A 22,113-nucleotide genomic window follows, 5' to 3' on the forward strand; every position below is an offset into this window, starting at 1 on the left:
GTTGTTATAAGATTTTGTATAATCAGTCCTCATCCCTTTCTCTTTGTTCTGTAACAGCCCAGGCCCAGTTCCCCTGGCTATTTTATGCCTGTACCACCTGAGTCACCACGGTAGGTACTAAGTGAGTGGAGACGGGCTTGGGTGCACATTTTGTCCGGGACTAGACCAATTTTATGCTGCGTGTTGTGTACTTTAAAAGCACTAACAAGGGACAGGATTAAACATCTTAATTGAATAGTAATTTTCAAATATTTCATAGAAACTTGGTTTTGATATTTTTGTATTGGGCATTGATAATAAATTTACAATTTTTTTAACTATAGATATCACAGAGCATTTGTTTGCACAGGTACGCTGTTCGAATGAGATTTTAAGTAAGTTCAGGGGTACATGTATAGCAATTCATCATGGATTTCCGGGGATGACATTTTGTTGTTCAACTGTTTCGGTCATAGTATTTCTGAGTGTAATCCATCTAACTGGAGTGGGTTGTTGCCACGAAATATGAATTTGTCTGTAAACGGATTTACACGAGAGCTTTACGACTCCCAGACTGAAAGGACATTAGGATGGTGATCATATAACGGTGGTCACCAATCGCGTTCGTTTTCCTGCTTTGTTTGAATTCATAATGAACTTGGTGTAAAAATCATCGAGACAAGATATTTAAACCATCTCTTCATCGCACCTGACAGTTTCAATAGAAAGTCTGTGTCTTGTTATAAATAGAGACAAACACCGTTTCTGTTTGCCCAGTGTTGAATCCTAATATTTACAGGAGGATGGCGGGAACCCTCTAAGCGTTGTTGACTTACATTGGCTTCCACCAATACTCTGAGTCAATAAGTTTTGTGTTAAACTTGTGAACACATTATAAATGCAAATACTTCTGGTAAACAAAAGTTGATGACAGTGGTAATCTCTCTTGATAAGGGCTCCGAACATTGAACACCGTCTCCCCGATCTTTTCGGAGGTCCTCTTCGATCTTTGGCGGTGGTCCCCTTCCACAAGTATCGGATTTCAGCCCAGTACAAAAAATCTACCTCGTGTTGATAAGTAAAGATGACATTTTAAGGACAAATCAAACATTTCTTAATGTTCTGATTTGTGTGAATAGATTTGAAGTTGTCTCAGATTATCAATGGCGAATAATCGCGTGTTTGTGTGTTTTTGGCGTTGTGTAAATTTGTATTTTTCTTCTTATCATGCAATATCATGTGCCAATGTGTGTATACTTGTTTATCCAAAACTCGAAGGTCTGACCCCACGGTACTTCAAACTCGACACTGACAAGACAACCCAGCGATTGTAATAAATTTTACATCGCAACACGTAAAACAAAAGAATGAAGTTAAAATCCCTTTCAGGCAGACTTTCAGAACGTGTTCTGCTGAAGGAAGCGGAGCCAGCAAGGCTAGCCACCCATAATCAACTACTGCTAGATTAGCTATAAACATATTTGGCCTAGTTTTGTTTTACATTTATCAGCGGGAAAAATAAAAGGTCACAAATCTCCATTTAGGATTATCAGAGACTGCAGGAAATTCTTGAGTTTCCTCGAGATAAACCCTGTTTGTGCGAAAGGTTGAAATCACTATTGGTGGGGTCCCTTGTTCCTAATCTTCCAGAGCCTCGGAAGGAGAGCTGGTCAATTATTCAGATTATATTGTTCATTTCTGTGAACCACACCGGTCTCAGAAATAACCTCGCTGACAAGGAATCCACCAGAACATAACCCACAGAGTCAAATCCGAACGTCCGGGTCTAGCAGAAGACACAAACATGTATTGTAATTACATGTATATCATAGGTGTGTGTAAAAAGATGATCTTAGAATGACCAGTGGATGGGGAACTGTATTGATCAAGAGCTTTATTGTAGGGAATTTTCCAAATATATTACCTGTCAGCCATTAAATTCTCTTCCCTCTTAAAGTCCATGAAATAGTATTTAATAAGGAGAGATATGGTTCAAATTGACATGTATGATAGCAATCACACAGAATGAAATAAAATTGATAAACCGTGGGGGATAAAAGGTTATAAACCTGCGATTGTATCCTTGAAAGATATCTCCAATTTTAACTGATATACCCATCCGAACACGTCTTTGCTTACGTCGTGGATTTTTATTTTCGCCTTTCAAAAAAGATTACGAACAAACATGGCGACAGCTGGGGTTAAATAAATCGAGAGGCATTAACGTACATATAGCTCAACAATTACCAAATCATTACCTGGTCATTTTAGTTGTATTTTATTCAACTTATCTGGAAGTGAGAGCTGGGGATTTAGAATGAAAGGAACAGTCAGCTGAACGTTTCCAATATCTCGGCTAATAAAACTTCAGTTCCGCGGAGGAGGCGAGCTTTCGGCGGGTCTAATCACCGCTACAGTCAAATTTATTACGCTTCGCACTTGCATAAATTCAGCAAAATGAAAATTCATCTGAAACGTCCAACTTAATTGCATATTATCTAATGCTCAATATGTCGGCGATATTGGGAAACATAGCCCTGGTTGTTGATGGTCTCCTTGGTGAAGCAGTCAACTTCTAAACACCTGCAGACGGTAAGAGATTTGTCCTAGGAGCCGGCAGATCTGGACTGATTAATAGATTCCTTGATAATCGTGGACATTTTCCTCCAGTCCAGGCATGGGGTCAATCAACACAGCGGTCACCTACATTGTAGACATTCATTGATGTTGAATCACTGCTTCTTTATTTTGGAATTGTTCATGTTATCAAATTATGGAAATAAATGATTTGTCAAATGGAGCACGTAATTCATTTAATTAGTGTGATCAAAGAAGTTACATATTTATAAGGCGTATCTGAAAGGAGGGGAGAAACCAAAAGGAAGAGACTTTGAACTTTAACAGCAAGCAAAGCAAATTGTAAAACCTTGTAGAATATAAGGTTTGCTGTTTTCATGGAAAGAAGTGATTCCCTCTGCTCTAGATATTTCCTTACTCCATTTTCTTTTCATACAAGTGTACATTTGGCTTCACTTTGAATATACATGCTTTTATTCTCAAAAGAAACACAAATAGATGAGTACATCGTAAACATGGGAACTCTTTAACCAAAGAAGGGTACATGTCTGTACATCATCGGCTAAAAACCTTTTACAAATAGTTTTCAATATACTATAGCTTTCCGTAACTTCTAATTATTTTGGGTCTGAATTGTCAGTTGAAGCTAATACAGTTTTAGTTTTCTGTCTTCTTTCTCCAGTAAAGCAACATTCCACGACAATATTTCTGATGTACAAGTATTCTAAGATAATTAATGTTTTGAAACTAAATATGAACAATATTCAAACCGAAAATGTTGTAAGTGTTTTCTTTCTCATATCTCCAAACGGAGGAAATAAGGCCATTGAATGAACGAAAGATGATCCATTGAATCTTCCGTCGAAAATTAATAAAATTAATTATTTTTTAATACTTTGTACAAGAAAAAAATCTAATTGTTTCAATTACAGATGAAAAATAACTGAGATGTAGTTTTGCTGTTACACTTATTGTTAGAAGGAAATCGTTTCCTGTCTATATAGTTTGTAGGGAGGACAAGGGTTTCTTTGTACTAGCTGTCAGTCCCACCGCTTACTCCCACACGTGTACAAGTTGTTCAACAAGAAATACTTATTCTAAAATCTTTATATGATGTTGTTTGAGAACAGACCAAGCCAACAAGAACATCAAGAAATTCGGGATAATGTAAAGTTTTCGGGCTAACCGTAAACAAACCATTTATTACACTGTATCGATACTGAGATGAGGACAGGAACTTCATTTCCAGATTGGGACTTACTGAAAAATTAGGACCCCCAACATACTGTATCTCCCAAATGTTCCATCTTAATTTACTCAGATCAATAACTCTTCATTTTGATACATAAATCTTTGATAATCCTTCATTCGAAAAACCAGCTCGCAGCACGGAGTATGTCTATTCCAGGTGATTAAGGATGTTTTAAAATGAGGGTTTCGACCCTTTTCTTATTCACACCTTTTTGCGTTTGGGTGCATTGCTTTTTTCCTAGGAAGTATAGCGTTAACCTTAGAATTCGGGTTTTTCATTTGGACTAAGTTATAGACAGATCTAGTACGCATTACATTGATTGATTTTTGTCAGTGCCATGTGATAAAAGGTAAAAACTCATTGGGAGCCATTACACATGGTGAAAATTGTACATTTGTCTTCAACCCTGATAACCCATGTTGTCAAAGCGCTTCGTTTTCAACGAATGACAAGCGAATTTGCAATTAAATTTAATGAAAAGAATTTATGGATAGATGAAAAAAATAGAATTTAAGGATAGATGGAAAACACATGCTGAACTGATTTTCATTGTACATGGCATTACATGCATGATTGTTTCGTAAAAATGAAGAAGCTTAGTTTTATTTATCAATTCATTTATTATTGAAAAAAAATTATCAAAAAAAAAAAAAAAAAAAGGAAAAAGTGTTTTTTTTAATGTGTATTTTTTTTATGAATTTCAGGCAAAACTGGCAATTCTCCAACAAGAGCGCGATCTGGCACTTGCGCAAAATCGACAACTCGCGGATGAAATTCAGACGATACGCATCTACTACAGGTACAACGGAAGATCTTAACTCTTTTTTATCATTAACATAAAATAAATCTCTTTCCTTATAAATATATATTAAAACAGGTTTACTTTCTTCTGCTTTATTGCTTTTAATATTGGCCATAAATTGTCAAATGACAATACTTTGTAAAAGAAACAAAGTAAGTAATTCAATCGAACACTCTTAATTCAGCCTCCACAAATCCCTCACCTCGGAGCCCCAGTCCACGGATGAAGTCAACTCACTTCATCCCTTCAAGTCCTCGATGAGTAACAACACAGAGAAGGAAAAGCGCCATCTGGCGGAACAACTAGCAGAGGAAAGGCGGGAAAAAAGTCACCTGCAGACGGAACTTGAAAAAATGGAGGCCCAGATCGGAGAGAATGCGCGGGAACACGAAAGGTCAGAAGGTTTTCTAATTATTATGAATGAAACAATTAAGAAATAAAAATTTCCTTCAAAATATATAATAATTTTTCTTATTTAGGTTAAATAATTTGGTTGCTGCTTTAAGACGAAAGTTAAAGACAGAGTTGGCGAAAGCTGAGTCAGCTGTTTCAAATGACACGTCTTATGACAAAAGAACTAGTTAATGATCGATTTTAAAAATTGTTTCCCTTCTTTTTAACCTCTTTGCGGCCTTGATGTAATTTATCTACATATATACTAGTACGTGAATTAACTTGTGGCAGTCTTTGTTAATATGTTATGTGTTCAGGTATATTTTTTAAATCTAAGGTATAAATTATTAAAAAGAATATATATGCCGCCCCAAGAATGTTGCCGGGGCAATTTGTTATGTCCGTCTTTTGATTTGCCGCCATACTTTGCATTTAGCTCAGTTTCAAATTAGAAACTGTTCCAGTTGTTTTTACTTGAATGAAACTTCTCAAAATGCTCTTTTTTAAGGTTGGCCTTTTCGATGATTTCTGAATGGAATGTTCTATTCATTATTTACAAAACTTTAGTGTAAAGAAACTGGTAAAAAATAAATTGCGTAAAACTTCATGTCATAAAATTGTTCATGTTGCCTTACTCGTGAATCCTGGGCGGGGCATTGCTGACCTATGGACATATTTCTAGTTTATTGGATGTGTCTAAGAAAGAGGGCCAGGTTAACACGACGTTTTTCTGATATTGAGGCTAAAATTCATGTTAAAACTCTTAAAAAAATTTATTTGATAATCTGCTTTTTAACAAAAAAAAATTACATGTATAATTATATTATATATTATGTATAATGATTTGAATTTAAACATTGCAATATTGAATTTGTACAGTTATTCATAAAATTATATTGTGCTACATTGTCATATTAGATTTATATATTCTAAAAAGTAAGTACATTTATATTTAATGTATATATGTTTAAGTTATACATATTCAGACCTTCACTTTTGGTCTTCTCACTTGGCAATACTATTGTTTCTTTTTCTCACTTGGCAATACTATTGTGTTTGTTTATAATATTAATGTATATTAGATAACTGAAAGTACCCGGGTATTTTCTTTCTTTTGGTGCAATCCATAAACTTTTAAAACTGTGCAAATATATTTTAATCTCTGTCATTTTAATTTTACAAGTCACAGATTCTATGTTTAAAACATTTGTCTTAAAAAAAAAAAACATGTCAAACGAAGTAAACATTTTGACAAAATGCGATAAAGCCGGAAATTTATGTTATTATTTAGAAACTTATCATCAGTGATTAAACCCACTGAAATTGTTGTATAAATATTGTCTCTAGTAGATTGAAAATTTTATATGTAACATTTGGAACTTACTATGTTTGAATGGTACTAATATTATGCTAGAATAACTCATTTTCGTCTTGTATAATTTTATATTGTAGCTCTGTTACATTCCGTTATGTGATCACGTGACTTCCTGTTGTCGTCACGTGACAATCTGTTGTCTCCCCTATTTTATTTTGTTTTTTTTTGGTTGTGATAGTTCGTTTTTTATTTACTACACATATCGTTGACCCTTTTTCACTTCTCTACTCAATGAATGTATATATTCCGTCCTATTTTTTCAGTGAAGGGAATGTATTTATTTTTTTGTTCTTTGAAAATCCTTTCAAACATTGTCTCAGTTTGTTGAAAATTATATTTCAGACTGAGTTTATCTATCTACAATTGTAATTATAATATACAATATATATTTTATTAGTTATTTTAAAGAGAATAAAAATATTTTCATATTAAAGGTTAATTACTAATAAAGATTACTACAACATGATTTAGCTGTTTCTTTATTCAAACAGGTATTTGTCTCTATGTTTTATATTTGTGCCTGTAATGTTATCGTGTTGGAGTCGTTTGTCCGTCTGTTTGTGTGAAGTTGACAGCTCTATACTTACCTGTGTTTACGTCTTTGTTTTATGGTCTTCTTTGAGTGTATTGTCTGTCGGATTATCGACCGGGCCCCACGCTAATCCCTGTTTATGTTTGTGTCGTCCTGTTACATTTCTACACAGAACACTTTCATCTTACAGAGTTGTTCAAAGAAGGTAAAACATTTATCATTTTTTCCTGGGTCCGTTAAGGCCGGTTTACACTATGCATCTTGACACATGCATCTAAACTCGTGCTTCAATTTTGCCTCATGCATCTTCTTATTTACACTATGTGTCTTGATGCATGCATCTTTAGAATACTTTGTAAAGATGAAATTTCTCTACTTAAAAAAAATAACAGTACCTTCAAATTTCATTTCCATATTTATTTTAGCTGAACAAATTATTCTTAATTTCCTTTTTATGACAATTCTTGGAAGATATTATTTCATATTTATTCCAAAACAAAATTTCCTCTATATTATAATAATCAAATAAGTTTTTCTAATTGTAGTTTTTATCAGTATTTTGTGCTATTTTTGAAACTAAATGAAAAAAATAAGGTTTATGATTCAATATCAACTCTGACCTTTCTTTTCATTGGTCAGTTCCATGCATCTTGAAGCACGGAATAGAACAAGTTCTATTCCATCGTTCAAGATGCAACACCCATTTAATTTGACACAAGGGGCTTTTAAGGCCGGTTTACACTATGCATCTTGAAGCATGCATCTTGGATGCATGTGTCAAGATTCACAGTGTAAAAGCCCCTTGTGTCAAATTAAATGGGTGTTGCATCTTGAACGATGGAATAGAACTTGTTCTATTCCGTGCTTCAAGATGTATGGAACTGACCAATGAAAAGAAAGGTCAGAGTTGATATTGAATCATGAGCCTTATTTTTTTCATATACTTTCAAAAATAGCTTCCCAAGATACACAAAAACAGAAAATACTGATTAAAACTACAATTATAAAAACTTATTTGATTATGATAATATAGAGGAGTTTTTGTTTTGGAATAAATATAAATTATATCTTCCAAGAATTATCATAAAAAGGAAATTAAGAATGATTTGTTCAGCTAAAATAAATCTGGAAATGAATTTTGAAGGTATTGTTATTTTTTTTTCAAAGTATTCTAAAGATTTCCATAGTGTAAATAAGAAGATGCATGAGGCAAAATTGAAGCATGAGTTTAGATGCATGTGTCAAGATGCATAGTGTAAGAGGTGTACCAGCAATGTATTGTATAATGTAAACTCTTATAAAGATTTTTTATTTAAATAATGAAATTTTCTATATTATTTTAAAAGAAAAAATAAATTGATTTCGCTGTAACTTTGATTATTTTCTTTCCAATTTTCAAACAGTCTTTATATGCCGCTTTGATGTTTGAGCGTGGCAGTATATCACAGGGGCCGACAATTACAGGTAAGAAACTGAGTCAACACCGTCTGACTATATAATAACTCATAATCTGTAGACTTAGATCGCCTTTTCATATTTCGGGGTATTAGCTCCATCTTTGATGAGATGTTCGTTCACGAGCAAGTGTGAAAATGAAGAGAGCATTCAAAGATTCCTGCCTACACCTTGTGTTTACTTTCGCTAATGACGCGATAATGTAAAAACTTATATCTCAATTAAACCACTGTTCTATGTTTGTATATTTCTTTTCTTTAATGTCGGTACACACAGTGAGCTTCATCAAGACGTTGTTTGTCGAGAGTAAACACGGGTACACAGGGGTCCAGAGTCTGTTTCCGGGGATCGTGCTTGCCAGGGGAAATTCCTTAATCAGCCTGCCTTTATACATTCTTTTCATCATTAACACACTTAAATCTGTTATTCTGATCCGAAAAGAAGGATTCAGCTTGAGTTATTCAAGTCCCTCAAATACTGAGCAAAAATTATAACAGGCACCAATGATTAGTATGATTTTTTAAATTAGATTATAACTTGATAAAATAAACGCTTTATTTTTATGAAACAGAAATGGTGAAACAAATTTTCTCGCCGTATAAACCAGTATTCTTTTTATTATTTATAATATTATCATGAAATTAATTCATTTTCCAAGAAAATAAAATGGTGAGAACCAATTTGTTGTAGTCGTGACGCTAATCCGAGATTTATGTAAAACTGTTTGCAGTATGACGATATTAGTGATGGATCGGCAGAGAACGGTTTTGCCGATAACGTTATAAACGGTCAATTTAATTATTCATTATGCAAGTTCCAAAGACAAATTACATATCAAAAATTCTGCGAGGAAGTGTCAGGAAGCAGTCTTCAATAAAGCTATTCCCTCTGGTGGTATTGCTTGAATATTGCAATAGGAAAATGCACAAGTGCGTAATATGTTAGCGATTTCAGAGCCCTAGCGACAAAATTGGTGAAATTAATTAATATTTTTTAGTTTCCGTGGGGCAAAAATGTCGGTGTTTTATTAAAGTAGGAAAAACGATCCCAGGTTATTGGTTTGTTAGCAGTTTAATATCTTTATTTAATTAATATATGGTTTAATCGCTTGCACCCGTCTCGCAAAGGGACTTAATTCACTTGTAGGCTTTTATCGGTGACAATTTGACGCCTTCCCGGGTCTGGAAAACCAACAACATCGTCTGATATTCATTAATGATATCTGTTTTCAAATGGTGTTAAAGGGGGCGCTACAAGTGGAAACGCTTTTTTAATTAAAAGAACACGATTGTATCTTTTTATCTCCTTCTTCTATATGGAGCTGCAGTCACGCACAAATTTCCGTAATATTAGTTTAGCACTTGGACTTGTCCATCAGATCTAGTGGTTTCTGATTTTATATGGATTAATGCATTAAATTCCATATTTTCTGACTGATAGAAATCATAACGATTTGATATCATTATACCCCCGCTTGAAAATGGGGAGGGTATATGGTGATCGAAGTGTCCGTCCGTCCGTCTGTCACGCTTTTGGGTACCCATCTCTAATCCGCAACTCATCTTAAACCACTGAATGAAATTACATGAAACCTTCACAGAATCTTTGCTACATAGTGCCATTGCTCATCTTTTATTTTACTTTTTGATCCGACACATATTTTGGGTTTCAGAGCAAAACATTGACGTGCCACTCTTTCTATAATATTTAAGGGTATCCATCTCTTATCCGCAACTCCTCCTATACCACTGAATAAAATTTAACGATACTTTCACAGATTCCTTATTATACAATGCCATCACCTCCTATTTTACTTTTGATATGAAACTTATTTGGGTCTCCCATAGCAAAACATGGACTTCGCCATTATAATCATATAGGAGGCGGGTGTCATTTTGTGAGCTCAGTGCTCACAGTACCTCTAGTTTTGTTTTGTTTTTTGTTAATAAAGAAGATTGCAAAGATTGCAGAATCTTACATGTACAGTTCGTTACCTCTCGCTAGAAATAGGTCTACCAGTCAGATAACTCAAAAATACCGGGTAATTAATGGTTTTATAATATTTATACAGTTTGTTAACATGTACAGGGTTTTTTTTTTTTTAAATTGTAAACCGAAAATACGTAAACTTCGTTTTAGAAAAATGTGTAAAGGTACCGTAAAGAAATAACGCATGGCATGTCCGCGCGTGAATTACCCGGCAATGACGCTGAAGTGAGAATTTGTTTTGTTTAGAAAAGGTTGCCAATTAAAAACAATATTGTGTTTGCGCGAAGAATGAGAGTTTATAAAAGGAGTTGAAGATGTATGTGTTTCGGATAAGAACTAACGAAGTACGAGTTGGACACCCGACTTTATTTTCACTGTACAATAATCGTTAGAACTGTTTGTCTTTTGTCCTCACACGTTTGTAAGCTGTTAGAAAAGATTAATAATCTGCTAAATAACCAAACGCTTTTATAAGTAATCGTTGTTTGCCTTTGCTTGAAAGTGTTGTCTTTAAACGTGCAAATCTCTACATTTATATTGCCAGGAAAAGTGGAGGGCTCTAAATTTGAATTCTCATTAAAGTTGATCTGAAATTCAAATATTAGCGCCTGCCAATTGCCGGGGTTTACAACGTGCAGTCTACTGCCATAGAGAGACAGCTTGTTATGGAAGATTATCTGTCAATGCCTATAACACTTCTTATATTTAGACATTTCTCTTTCAAGCACTTGATTTAATATTGACCCAAAAATATTTTTATTTGGATTATGATAAACTTAAAAGTGCATTTAGTTGTTTTTATCTCAGAACTTGACTATTTAAGTGTAAGGATGTGTAAATTACGATCGACGAAAGAGTGCGTACAAGAAAGAGAAAAATAACAATATCAACATTTTAACAAATAACTTAAATTAATGAATCATAAGGCAATTTCCTCTAAACCACGAAGGTACCAAAAATCAAAACAACTGAAATAATTTCCTTATTTTCATCTTTCAATTTTTTTTAAAAGTGCAATTCTTAACGAGGTAATCGTTACAAAGCAGAAATTGGGGGTAGAATAAGGAGAGTGAATATTAAACACCTGCAGGCATGTTCATGAAGCTATCTTAGGACTATGGTGTGTCCTAAGAACGTCTTAGGAAATGTCCTAGTCTTAAGTCAGTTTCTCGAAGCTTTCCTAAATTTAAGAACTTTCCTAAGTTTTTCCTAACTTTAGGACAGCATAATACCTGTCCTAAGATCATCCTAACTTAAAGTTTGTTTTGATGCTTATGGAAAGCCATAGGGGACCCCCATGTCATGTTCTATATATTTCATTGAAAAACGATCTTGACCTGGTCATGTTATCAATCCTGACCATGTCAAGATTTAAACATGACCAAGTCAGGATTTTTACCATCTTGACCTGGTCAGGATTGATAACATGACCATCCTATCCTGACCAAGTCATGTTTCAATGTTGACCAAGTCAAGATTGGTAACATGGCCATCTTATCCTGACCAAGTCAGGATTTACAACATGGCCATCCTATCTTGGCCAGGTCATGATTCAATCTTGACCAAGTCAGGATTGATAACATGGCTTAGTCAGGATTGATAACACGACCAAGTCAAGATTGACAACATGGCCATCCTATCTTGGCCAGGTCAGGATTGAACATGGCGCAGTCAAGATTGATAACATGGCCAAGTCAAGATTGATAACATGACCATCCGGTCTTGGCCAGGTCAGGATTGATAACATGGCCAAGTCAAGATTGATAACATGGCCAAGTCAAGATTGATAACATGACCATCCAATCTTAGCCGGGTCGGGTCATGATTCAATGTTGACCGAGTCAGGATTGACAACATGACCATCTATCTTGGTCGGTCATGATTGCATTGCGCCAGCATATATTACTTCCAAACGCAGTCAAGATTTCTTCAAGCGTCAATCCTGGCCAAGTCGGGATGCAATGTCAAGCGTCAATCTTGGCTTAGTCATGATGTGTTTTTCAAACGCAGGCAAGATTTATGGTCATGATTGCATTGCGCCAGGATGTATGACTTCCAAGCGCTGTCAAGATTGCAAATGCAAAGCGCTTCCCTAACAACGAAAACCCGCTAAAAACATGAAAAATGTGTATTGGATTTGCTCCTCAGCTGACAGTGACAAATAACGTAAGTACAGGTGAATTTTTCCTTGTATGAATATCTTGGTTTGTTGTTCTAATTATGTAGTTTATGCAATATCTATTTTAAATAAGTGATATGAACAGCATTTCAAATAATCGAAAACATTCTGCAGTTTTCATCGAGGAAATTCGAATTTGTGTATCGACAAATTAGTAATTCTGTGAAATTATGAACTTAAACAAATAACGTTTCGTATGATCCGTTAAGAATCAAGTTGTTTACAATATACTTTCATAAGAATTTACGTATATTCAAGTGCAAATTATAGAACTTTTGGGGTGTAAAAACGAAGGGGGTGGGCTTTGTCCTGCTAATCGGTATACCGATAGACTGTGCATTATATTTTTACAATATTTCAATTGATCCTTTATTTACTTTTCTTCTCTTAGTACTAGGTTGCAGTGACTAGGTTGTACTGAACCATCAACAAAACTCCAGATATCCATGGCGCATACAATATTTTAAGATTGGTTAAAGACCTACAGGTAGGTATATTCTTTCATGTCTTGTAATTAATTCTTTTTTATTATTTGCAGATAATTTACATGACTAATTCATCCATATTAAAAAATTATAAATGTAACTATTTATAGTATCTCAGATTGACACATGCTGACTGGAGTCTATGGCTATGGGAACCATTTTGCAGTAATTAAGAATGTGCAGGAGAAAGTGGTACACTTCATTTCAATCGCATCTTTCGACAAGCGGAAATCCATGGTCTACCTTGAATAAGTTTATTTGGCACCAAGACAACCTTTCTCCAAGGTCAAAGATCAAAGGCCAGAAGTGATGTCAGCTGGAAAGACACCACATTGGGTATTGAATTTGTATTTTTATATACTCTCTTTTATTAGCTTCAGTGATTTTTTTCATTTTGTAATTTTTAATTTACACACACTCGGTGATGTTAATACATTCAAGGTGTTTTTTCGAGCTTGACAAAGGCTCGAGAAGATGCAATTGACTATTCATTTATAAGCATTTTATATCTTCAACTTGACTATCCACATTCAAAACAATCATTTATAGTGGAAATACAGATATATTTTGTTTTCAATGTCAAGGTCAAAGATCAAAGGCCAGAACTGATGTCAGCTGGAAAAATACCACATTGTGTATTGGATTTGCAAGATATTTAATCAATGCACCACTTTCAAGTTCAAAGGTCAGTAATAAATTGACAACTTGCATTTTTAGTTCACCTGAGTAAACTCAGGTAACCTATTGCTATCCGTTTTCATCCATCGCCCTGCGCTCTGCGTTAAAATTTGAACAGGTTCTTCTCAGCAACTACTCCACCAATTTCAACCAAATTTGGCACAAAGCATCTATGGGTAAAGGGGAACAAAAATTCTGAATTTCATGTTCCCTGCCCCCTGGGGCCTGAAGGGTGGAGCCAAAGCCACTAAAATTAATGCAATCTTTAAAAATATTCTTCTTAACTTCTAGACATTAAGCAGTCATACTCTTGGCATGATTGTAATCTTACCATTGAGTCAGTATACCAAAATTGTAAAATTCATGGCCCCAGGGTCAGGGGTTCTAATGCTAGGGTGGGACTAAATAGATTATATAGTGAAAATGTAATATTTCTTTAAAAAATCTTTAAATAACTAACCAAGTACATAGTTATGTTGAATAAGGATGCCTCTTCCAAAATTGCAAATCTCATTGCCCCTGGGTCAGGGGTTCTAGTGTTAGGGCGGGGCTCTATTGATTATATAGTGAAATTGCAATTTAAAATCTTCTTCCCTGCGCTTGGGCACATGTATTGAATAAACTAACCAAACAAAAAGTTATAATGAGCAAGAACGTGTCTTCCAAAAATGTGAATTTCATGGCCCCAAGGAGAAGGGTTCTAGTGTTAGTGTTGGCTCTATTGATTATATATGAGAGTACACCAATTCTTTAAACAATTTTCCTTTGCTCCTGGGTATTAAACCAATAACGTTGTTATGATGAGGAAGGATGCCTTTTCATGGCCCCTGGGTCAGGGTTTCTGGTGTAGGGGTTGGGGGCTCTAATGATTATATACATAAATGCATGAATTCTTTGAAAATCCATTCCTTTGCTACTGGGTACTATGCGAGTGATCTAAGTACATATTTTAGATGAAGAATGATGCCTCTTCCAAAATGATTTATGTCAGAACCCTCGGGTCAGGGGTAATCAGGGAGGGGGGGGGGGGGTTTACATATTCTGAAAATAAATCAATGCTTTGAAATCTGCTCTTTAGTATTAATCAACCATTTATGATGAGTGAAGATATGTCTTTTAAAAATTTTTAAAACATGTGGCCCCAGGGTCAGTGGTTCCTGTGGGGTGGGATGCACAACTGGTTATAAAGTGGAAATGCATTTTCTTTTTGTTACTCTGATATACCTCTGGGTATTAAGTAACCAAAGTAAGCATGCTGAGTGTAGAGTTATGATAAGCAACGGTGCCTCTTTCAAAATTGTTAATTTCATGGCTTCTGGTTTAAAACACGAACCAAATTCAATTGTTGGAAAGTTGTTGCATGATTCTCAGGTGACCTATAAGGTCCATGGGCCTCTTGTTATTTTTCAATAATTATGTGTACATATTCTGTAAAAGGCTATCAAGAGCCTTCATTTGAATTTGAAATGCTAACTACAATAAAAGATAATTCTTATATTTTACAGGATTGATATGGAAGCCTGGATGTTTAGCTATGCCAGCGGTTTCATTCCCTGTGGATATTATGTGGACATTGATGGCCATTGGGTGCTTGATGCAATGCAATGATGACATTTTGTAGACTGTAGAATTCACTTGCATATTATGACAAGAGATTGCCTTGGAAGAACAATCTGAGTTGAGTTTAGCTAGTTTTAATTTTTTTAAATCAATGTATTTTTGTCAAAATTTGTATGCTGATGAGAGCCATTAAAATGTATAAATATTTTTTTATCTTGACCTTTTTTGAACTCACTTTTTTTCAAATTTGTTTTAGTGTAGATTCAAAGAAACTCTTTCAGATTGTCTTTTTTTCCTATTTAAGCTAAAGCAAGCATACATTATCAACTGTGTCCATTTTTTATCTTGACCTTTCAAGTGTCCTTTGAATTTACTGTATCATTTATTGTACATTAAACTCAGTTTATTCAATCTTTTCAATTTTTTTTTTTGTCATCTTCATATACCAGTCAAATACAAATTTTCTTATTGCATTAATAGTTAGTTTTCATATGCTGTGCCCGTCCTTAGGAAGAGACCTTATGCATTAACCTAGGTCCCGTGTCGCAGTAGGTGCTGGCACGAAAAAGATCCCTCCTTGCTCAATGGCCCTGTGTGCCCAGTATAGTACAAAATTTGCAGCTCTCCACTGGCAACTGGTGGCATCTCCATATAAGTGAAAAATTCTCGAGAGGAACATTAAACCAAATATACACCCATCATATGATTGTTAAAAGGGATATCAAAACTGGTTTTTTGATATTGTACATTTATTGTATTGTCCACTGCTTTTGCAAAAGTGAAGGGACATTAAATCTCATTGGTTTGTTAGTCTATTACCTGTGACAAAACCTTTCTAAATACACTATCATTTGTAACCTTGAAGTTTGACCTACTTTTCACAAACTTTAACCTTGATCATGACTTTTAAATGAGGAGAGTCTGAAGAGATAAGGCTTTAATATTAAATTTGTATAATGCCTGTGACAAGACCTTTCTAAATACAATATGATTTTTGATCTTGTGACCTTGACCTACTTTTCCTTATCTTTCGATTGACAGGAGATAGGGCTTTCATATTTGACATGGGCACTACTTGTGACAATGTATTACTGAGCATGCTATGATTTCTGACCACATGACCTTCAAGATTGACCTAATTTTCAAATTATCAATTTTGGCGATAATTTTTGAATGACATATGACAGGGCTTTCATATTTGACTTTTATAACTTCATATCAGTGATTTATTATTCCAATTTCTCGTAGATCTGTTTTCGAGTAGTGATTCGTAATCTCTAGGGGGTGGGGGTCAAAGGTCACTTTTACTTGGTTTAGTATATATTTCCAGAGACCCCTTTAGATCTGTGCATGCTGTGCCAAATTTGACAATATAGTGTTCCTTGAGATATGGCCCTTATTCCAAAAGTTTATGCACACTGCACAAATGGCCACAGACTTAGCTCAAAAGAGCTAAACAAAAATAATGAGAGAATAATACTGGTAAAATATTTTTTAATTTACATTATTTATGCCAAGAAAACAAAATGATTTGATATACATAAAACACATATACATTTAACAAAAGGCACATGTCATGGGCCCACAAAGCTCACATGAGTTTCTTCAGAAAAAATATATATACTAGGGTATTATTTTTTTTTTATTCTTATTCAAAAATTTGATCTAACTTCATTACCAAATGTGTCCTCATAGATACAGCAAAACTCAGTTATAACGAAGTCGCTGGGAACTATGAAATTACTTCGCTATATCCTTAATTCGTTATAACCTTATATGAAACTCAGGAAATTTATACAGCTGGGGATCCAAGATGACTTCGCTATATCTGTGAATTTGCAATATCCGTGTTCATACTAAACGAGTTTTACTGTATTTGCTCTACCCTTAGGATGCTTAAATAACTAGAAAACTGACCAGTCATCACTCAGCAAAGGCCCCTCCAAGGGGTAGAATTATAAGGGTGCAGCTTACGATTAAAAAATGTACAAAAAAGCGACAGCAACTGTATTCTTAAAATTTCAAGATAATTCCTGAATATTAGTAAAGAACAGCTTAACATTGAAATGTATATTTAAACAATAATGAAGCTTATGTTATATAAAAAATGCCAGCCTTCAATGAATGCAAATACATATCATGAAGGCTTGACCCTAAGTTCAAAATAAACAGCAGTTGCAGACAAAGGTTTTCATTAATCTTTAAGTAACTTAGTGACAGATAAAGAAAAGCCTACTAAATTTTCTGCAGTAGGCTAGATAATTAATCCCATGGGATTATTTGTACCTCTCTCATCATTTTCTTCTAAAGTTACAATAAGAACTTTTTCAGTATTATAGGTAGAATGGGGTTTTTATACAACTACCTTAAAAATTAATAATATTCTTGAATTTACGTGAAGTGGGAAAAAAATTTTTATCTTCTTTAATCTATTTCTTGTTTTTAGAATTCAATGAAATCATAATTATTTTAACAAAAATAAAGTAGAAACATTTATAGATAAATCCACATTTCAGAGTGTTCATAGCATTCCAGATTGACTTAACTTCATTAGCAGACAGAGGTGGAAATTAATCTCAATGTGACAAATAAAGATAATGCTTTGGGTTTTCTTCAGGAGGAGAGCTAATTAATCCCAAGGGACTCATAGCAGCATTCAGTTTACAATTGGAACATCTTCAGAAATTATCTCTCTTTGCCAATGCATTTTTATATAAAGTTAAGGAATCTACCCCACCACCCCAGCTCCAAACCAGGGGACATAGAGAAACAAACTTAGCATCAAAATATGTCTTTCTGCCTATTGAACTACCGTACCAAATTTGATCTTAATTGGGCAACCTTAAAAAAAGTTATTAGGAAAAAACAGAAAATTTGTGGACGGAAGAGTGACAGACGGACAGACAGACGGACAGACGGAGTGATTACTATAGGGCACCCGCAAATCCTTGCGGGGCCCTAATTAATCCACTGAAAACTGACTAATTTTTTTTTAGCCTCATCATCCTCCGGGTGCATATTTCGATGAAAATCTTTCTTTTTTTTCCAAAAGACTTTAAATACTGGCCCCTTTGATCTTAAAAAAACTTCTCCGCCTTCCCATGTAAAAGTTTTATCCCCTTCTATGGACATGCTACACCTGGTTACCATGATATGAATAATTCAGAATTTATTCATACCTTAAACCATATAAGCAAAATTTTAATCAAGTATTTAGTTGTAAAATTATCATAGAGATGCTGGATCACTTAAGTTGAACATCTCTAAAATTAAAAGCGTTTTATATCAAACAGTGGTTCTAAAGACTGAAAGACTAAGAGGCCCAAGGCCACATCACTCATCTCTGTACTTTGGCCATGCTGTTCTTAATCAGATTTCCACACCAGAGTATACCCATTGTGGCCCTGCCCTTTTCCCAGAATTCATGATTTCACAAGAGTACTTTCAAACAAGTTTCAGCTTTTCTGGCTTAGTGGTTCTTGAAAAGAAGGGGTTTTTTTTTATGATCCCACCCTATTTTTATCTTTTTTTGATAATTTCTCCCTATAAGGGTACTTAGCCCTTCATTTTAACAAATCTTTAATTTCATTTTACACAAGGATGTTTTGTATTAAGTTTGGTTAAAATTAGCCCAGTGGTTCTGTTGAGAAGAAGATGAAAATGTGAAAAGTTTACATACAGAGGAATGGAGAGACGAACGAACAACAGGTGATCAGAAAAGCTCACTTCATGCCTGGAGACCAGTACAGACTGAAGTCAAAATTTCAATTTTGAATAACTTTTTATTAATGACATATTCATCATCAAAAATGTGCAGGTTTGTATAAATAATCCAATTTATACATTAGTAAAAATTTTGCTTTGTTATCAAATATTTTTCAAAATCCAGGTCTCTGATGAGACTGTAGCTCTACTGGTCTGTATGTGTATAAAAAGAAAAGTGGCACTTGGTTTGACTTTTCAACAGGCAGAAATAAATAGAACTAGTTTTAATTGTAACGGGGACCGTTACAGATGTTCCCCAAACGCTCCCCAAATCCCTTTTTGTGCCATTTTCCTGTACGACATTTTTAAAATATGCTCATTATCAAAGAATTTCATATAAGAATTATTAAAGCTACAATGATATCAACTATATTTTATTTAACTCATTGCACGCGCACGCACGTGCATGCACATGCAAGATGATCACAACATGTTGTCTTAACCATAAACATTTCTTTGTGTCGTGAGAATCAATAAGACAAATCATAAAAAATATAAATGTTACCATTTTTCAAATATATTGGTCATTTTGCATATTGAGCGCGTGCACTTGCATGCATGCTTGTCCTTGCATTCCATTTTGATAGTAGCATAATGTAGTAATCCATCATACCTATTCATATTCTAAATTTCATCCCGTTTTGTTGAGAAACAAGAACGTTATAGGCATTTAAAGTTTCAGCCAATCAGATTGCAGCACATGTGCATGCGCATGCTTTTATGATAATTGTTATACATCATGCTGTAGATCTTCATTATGTATGACTATGTTCAAAATTTCAAAGGATTTTGTCAAAAAACAAGACAGATATTGAGAATTTAGTTTCAGCCAATCAGAGCAAAGCGCACGTGCATGCACGTGAGTTCTTGCTATTTTGACCATGTCATTATGTCTATACTACTAATATATCCTCACATTGTGAGTTTCAAAGCATTTCGTCAAAAAAAAATAGAAAAGTTGCGGCTATATCTTTTATATTGGTCATTTCACGTGTTGCACGTGCGCGCTCTTGCAAGCACGTGCGCGCAAAATGACCTTGATTCCGCAAATCTACATAACATGTCTACTGACCCTAAAAAGGTTTTACCTACATCGGATGAACAGTTTACAAGAACACTCCCGGACAAAAAAGTACCCAGGAAGAAGAAGAAGAAGAAGAAGAAAAATAATAATAACTAGTGCTAATTGTAACGGGAACCGTTACAGATGTTCCCCAAACGCTCCCCAACTGCCTTTTTGTGCCATATTCCCTCTAAGCCATACCTTCTTGTAGGAGGCCCTTAAATCTATCTATGTTCTAAATCTCATCCTGCTTGGTTGAAAATCAAGGGAGTTACAGCCATTTCAAGTTTCAGCCACTCAGAATGCAGCTCACGTGCATCCGCGTGATTTCATAATTTGTTTTCTAAATCATATTGTAGGATATTCTAATGCATGACTATGTTTTAAATTTCAAAGCATTTCGTCAAAAAACAACGGAGATATAGCCATTTAAAGTTTCAGCCAATCAGATTGCAGCACACGTGCATGCGCGTGATTTCTTGAAATTTTTTGAATATCATATTGCAGGATATCCTAATGCATGACTATGTTTGAAATTTCAAAGCATTTCTTCAAAAAACAAGGGAGTTATAGCCATTTAAAGTTTAAGCCAATCAGATTGCAGCGCACGTGCATGCGCGCATTTTCATGACAATTATTATATATCATATTGTAGGATATCTTAAAGTATGCCTATGTTTTAAATTTCAATGCATTTTGTAAAAAACAGAAAAGATATTGAGATTTTTGTTTCAGCCAATCAGAGCAAAGCGCACGTGCACGCACGTGCATGCATGTGAATGGTGACCATACCTTCTTATAGGAGGCCCTTATGTCTATCTATGTTCTAAATCCCATGCTGTTTGGTTGAAAACCAAGGGAGTTATACTCATTTAAAGTTTCAGCCAATCAGATTGCAGCGCACGTGCATGCGCGTGATTTCATGAAAAATTTAATATATCATATTGTAGTACATCCTAATGCATGTCTATGTTATAAATTTCAAAGCATTTCATCATAAAACAAAAAAGATATTAAGATTTCTGTTTCAGCCAATCAGAGCAAAGCGCACGTGCATGCGCGTGAGTTCATGTAAATTTGACCATGTCATCTTATCTACACAACTTATATATCTTTAAATAATGAGTTTCAAAACATTTTATCAAAAAATATAAAAGTTACAACCATATTAAATATATCAGTCATTTTACTCATTGCACGCGCCCGCACGTGCATGCGAATGCGCGCAAAATGACCTTCGTTCGGCACATCTACACAACATGCCTACTAACCCTAAAAAGGTTTTAACTTAGTTTGGTGAACAGTTTCTGAGAACACTTCTGGACAAAAAAGTACCGGAGAAGAAATAAGAAGAAAAAAGAATAATAATAATAATAATAACTAGTGCTAATTGTAACGGGGACCGTTACAGATGTTCCCCAAACGCTCCCCAACTCCCTTTTGGTGCCATATTCCCTGTAATCTCTATTTTATAAGAAATACTTTATGGAATTTAGACTTAATTAAGGTCTTCCCAGAAGAATACAAAATATATTTAAATTTAAGCATTGCACGCGTGTTCATGTGCGTTACGACCATATTATCTTGTCTACACTATCTATATATTTTTTATATACGTAATAACAAAGCATTTAATCCAAAAGTATTAAAAATTGCACTCAGTCGAGTGTATTTTAATTTAACGCCTTTCACGTGCAAGCACGTATGTGACGACTAGACCTTCTTGTAGGAGTCCCTTATATTTATCTCTGTTCTAAATCCCAACCTGTTTGGTTGAAAAACAAGGGAGTTATAGCCATTTGAAGTTTCAGCCAATCAAATTGCAGTATACATGCATGCACGTGATTTCATGAATTTTTATGTTTATCGTATTAAAGGTCATCTTAATGAATGACTATATTTCAATATTCCAAACATTTCGTCTCAAAACAAAGGAGATATAGCCATTTAAAGTTTAAGCCAATCAGATTGCAGCACACGTGCATGCGCGTGATTTCATGAATTTTTCCTATAACATATTGTAGGATAT

General features: G+C 34.6%; 1 protein-coding gene and 1 long non-coding RNA gene across 4 annotated transcripts in view; both read left to right on the forward strand.

Annotated features, from left to right (window-relative positions):
- The window catches only part of LOC134248861 (mirror-image polydactyly gene 1 protein-like), a 46,617-nt gene extending 41,328 nt beyond the window's left edge, over nucleotides 1-5,289 (forward strand). For all 3 annotated transcript variants that reach the window (XM_062731245.1, XM_062731243.1, XM_062731244.1), the window contains 3 exons: nucleotides 4,513-4,607; nucleotides 4,795-5,004; nucleotides 5,090-5,289. In XM_062731245.1, the coding sequence (XP_062587229.1) occupies nucleotides 4,513-4,607; nucleotides 4,795-5,004; nucleotides 5,090-5,195 (411 nt within the window). In that variant the 3' untranslated portion in view covers nucleotides 5,196-5,289. The remainder of the gene's footprint in view (nucleotides 1-4,512; nucleotides 4,608-4,794; nucleotides 5,005-5,089) is intronic.
- Nucleotides 5,290-11,631: 6,342 nt separating this feature from the next.
- On the forward strand, nucleotides 11,632-15,660 carry LOC134248859 (uncharacterized). The gene is made up of 5 exons (XR_009988152.1): nucleotides 11,632-12,520; nucleotides 12,925-13,020; nucleotides 13,129-13,354; nucleotides 13,603-13,703; nucleotides 15,202-15,660. It is a non-coding gene; the product is annotated as an uncharacterized LOC134248859 (long non-coding RNA).
- The last annotated feature ends 6,453 nt before the right edge of the window (nucleotides 15,661-22,113 follow it).

The sequence above is a fragment of the Saccostrea cucullata genome, unplaced genomic scaffold (genome assembly GCF_032062105.1).
Source record: "Saccostrea cucullata isolate Sc308-1 unplaced genomic scaffold, CSIRO_AGI_Scuc_v1 ctg62, whole genome shotgun sequence".
Classification (NCBI taxonomy): domain Eukaryota; kingdom Metazoa; phylum Mollusca; class Bivalvia; order Ostreida; family Ostreidae; genus Saccostrea; species Saccostrea cuccullata.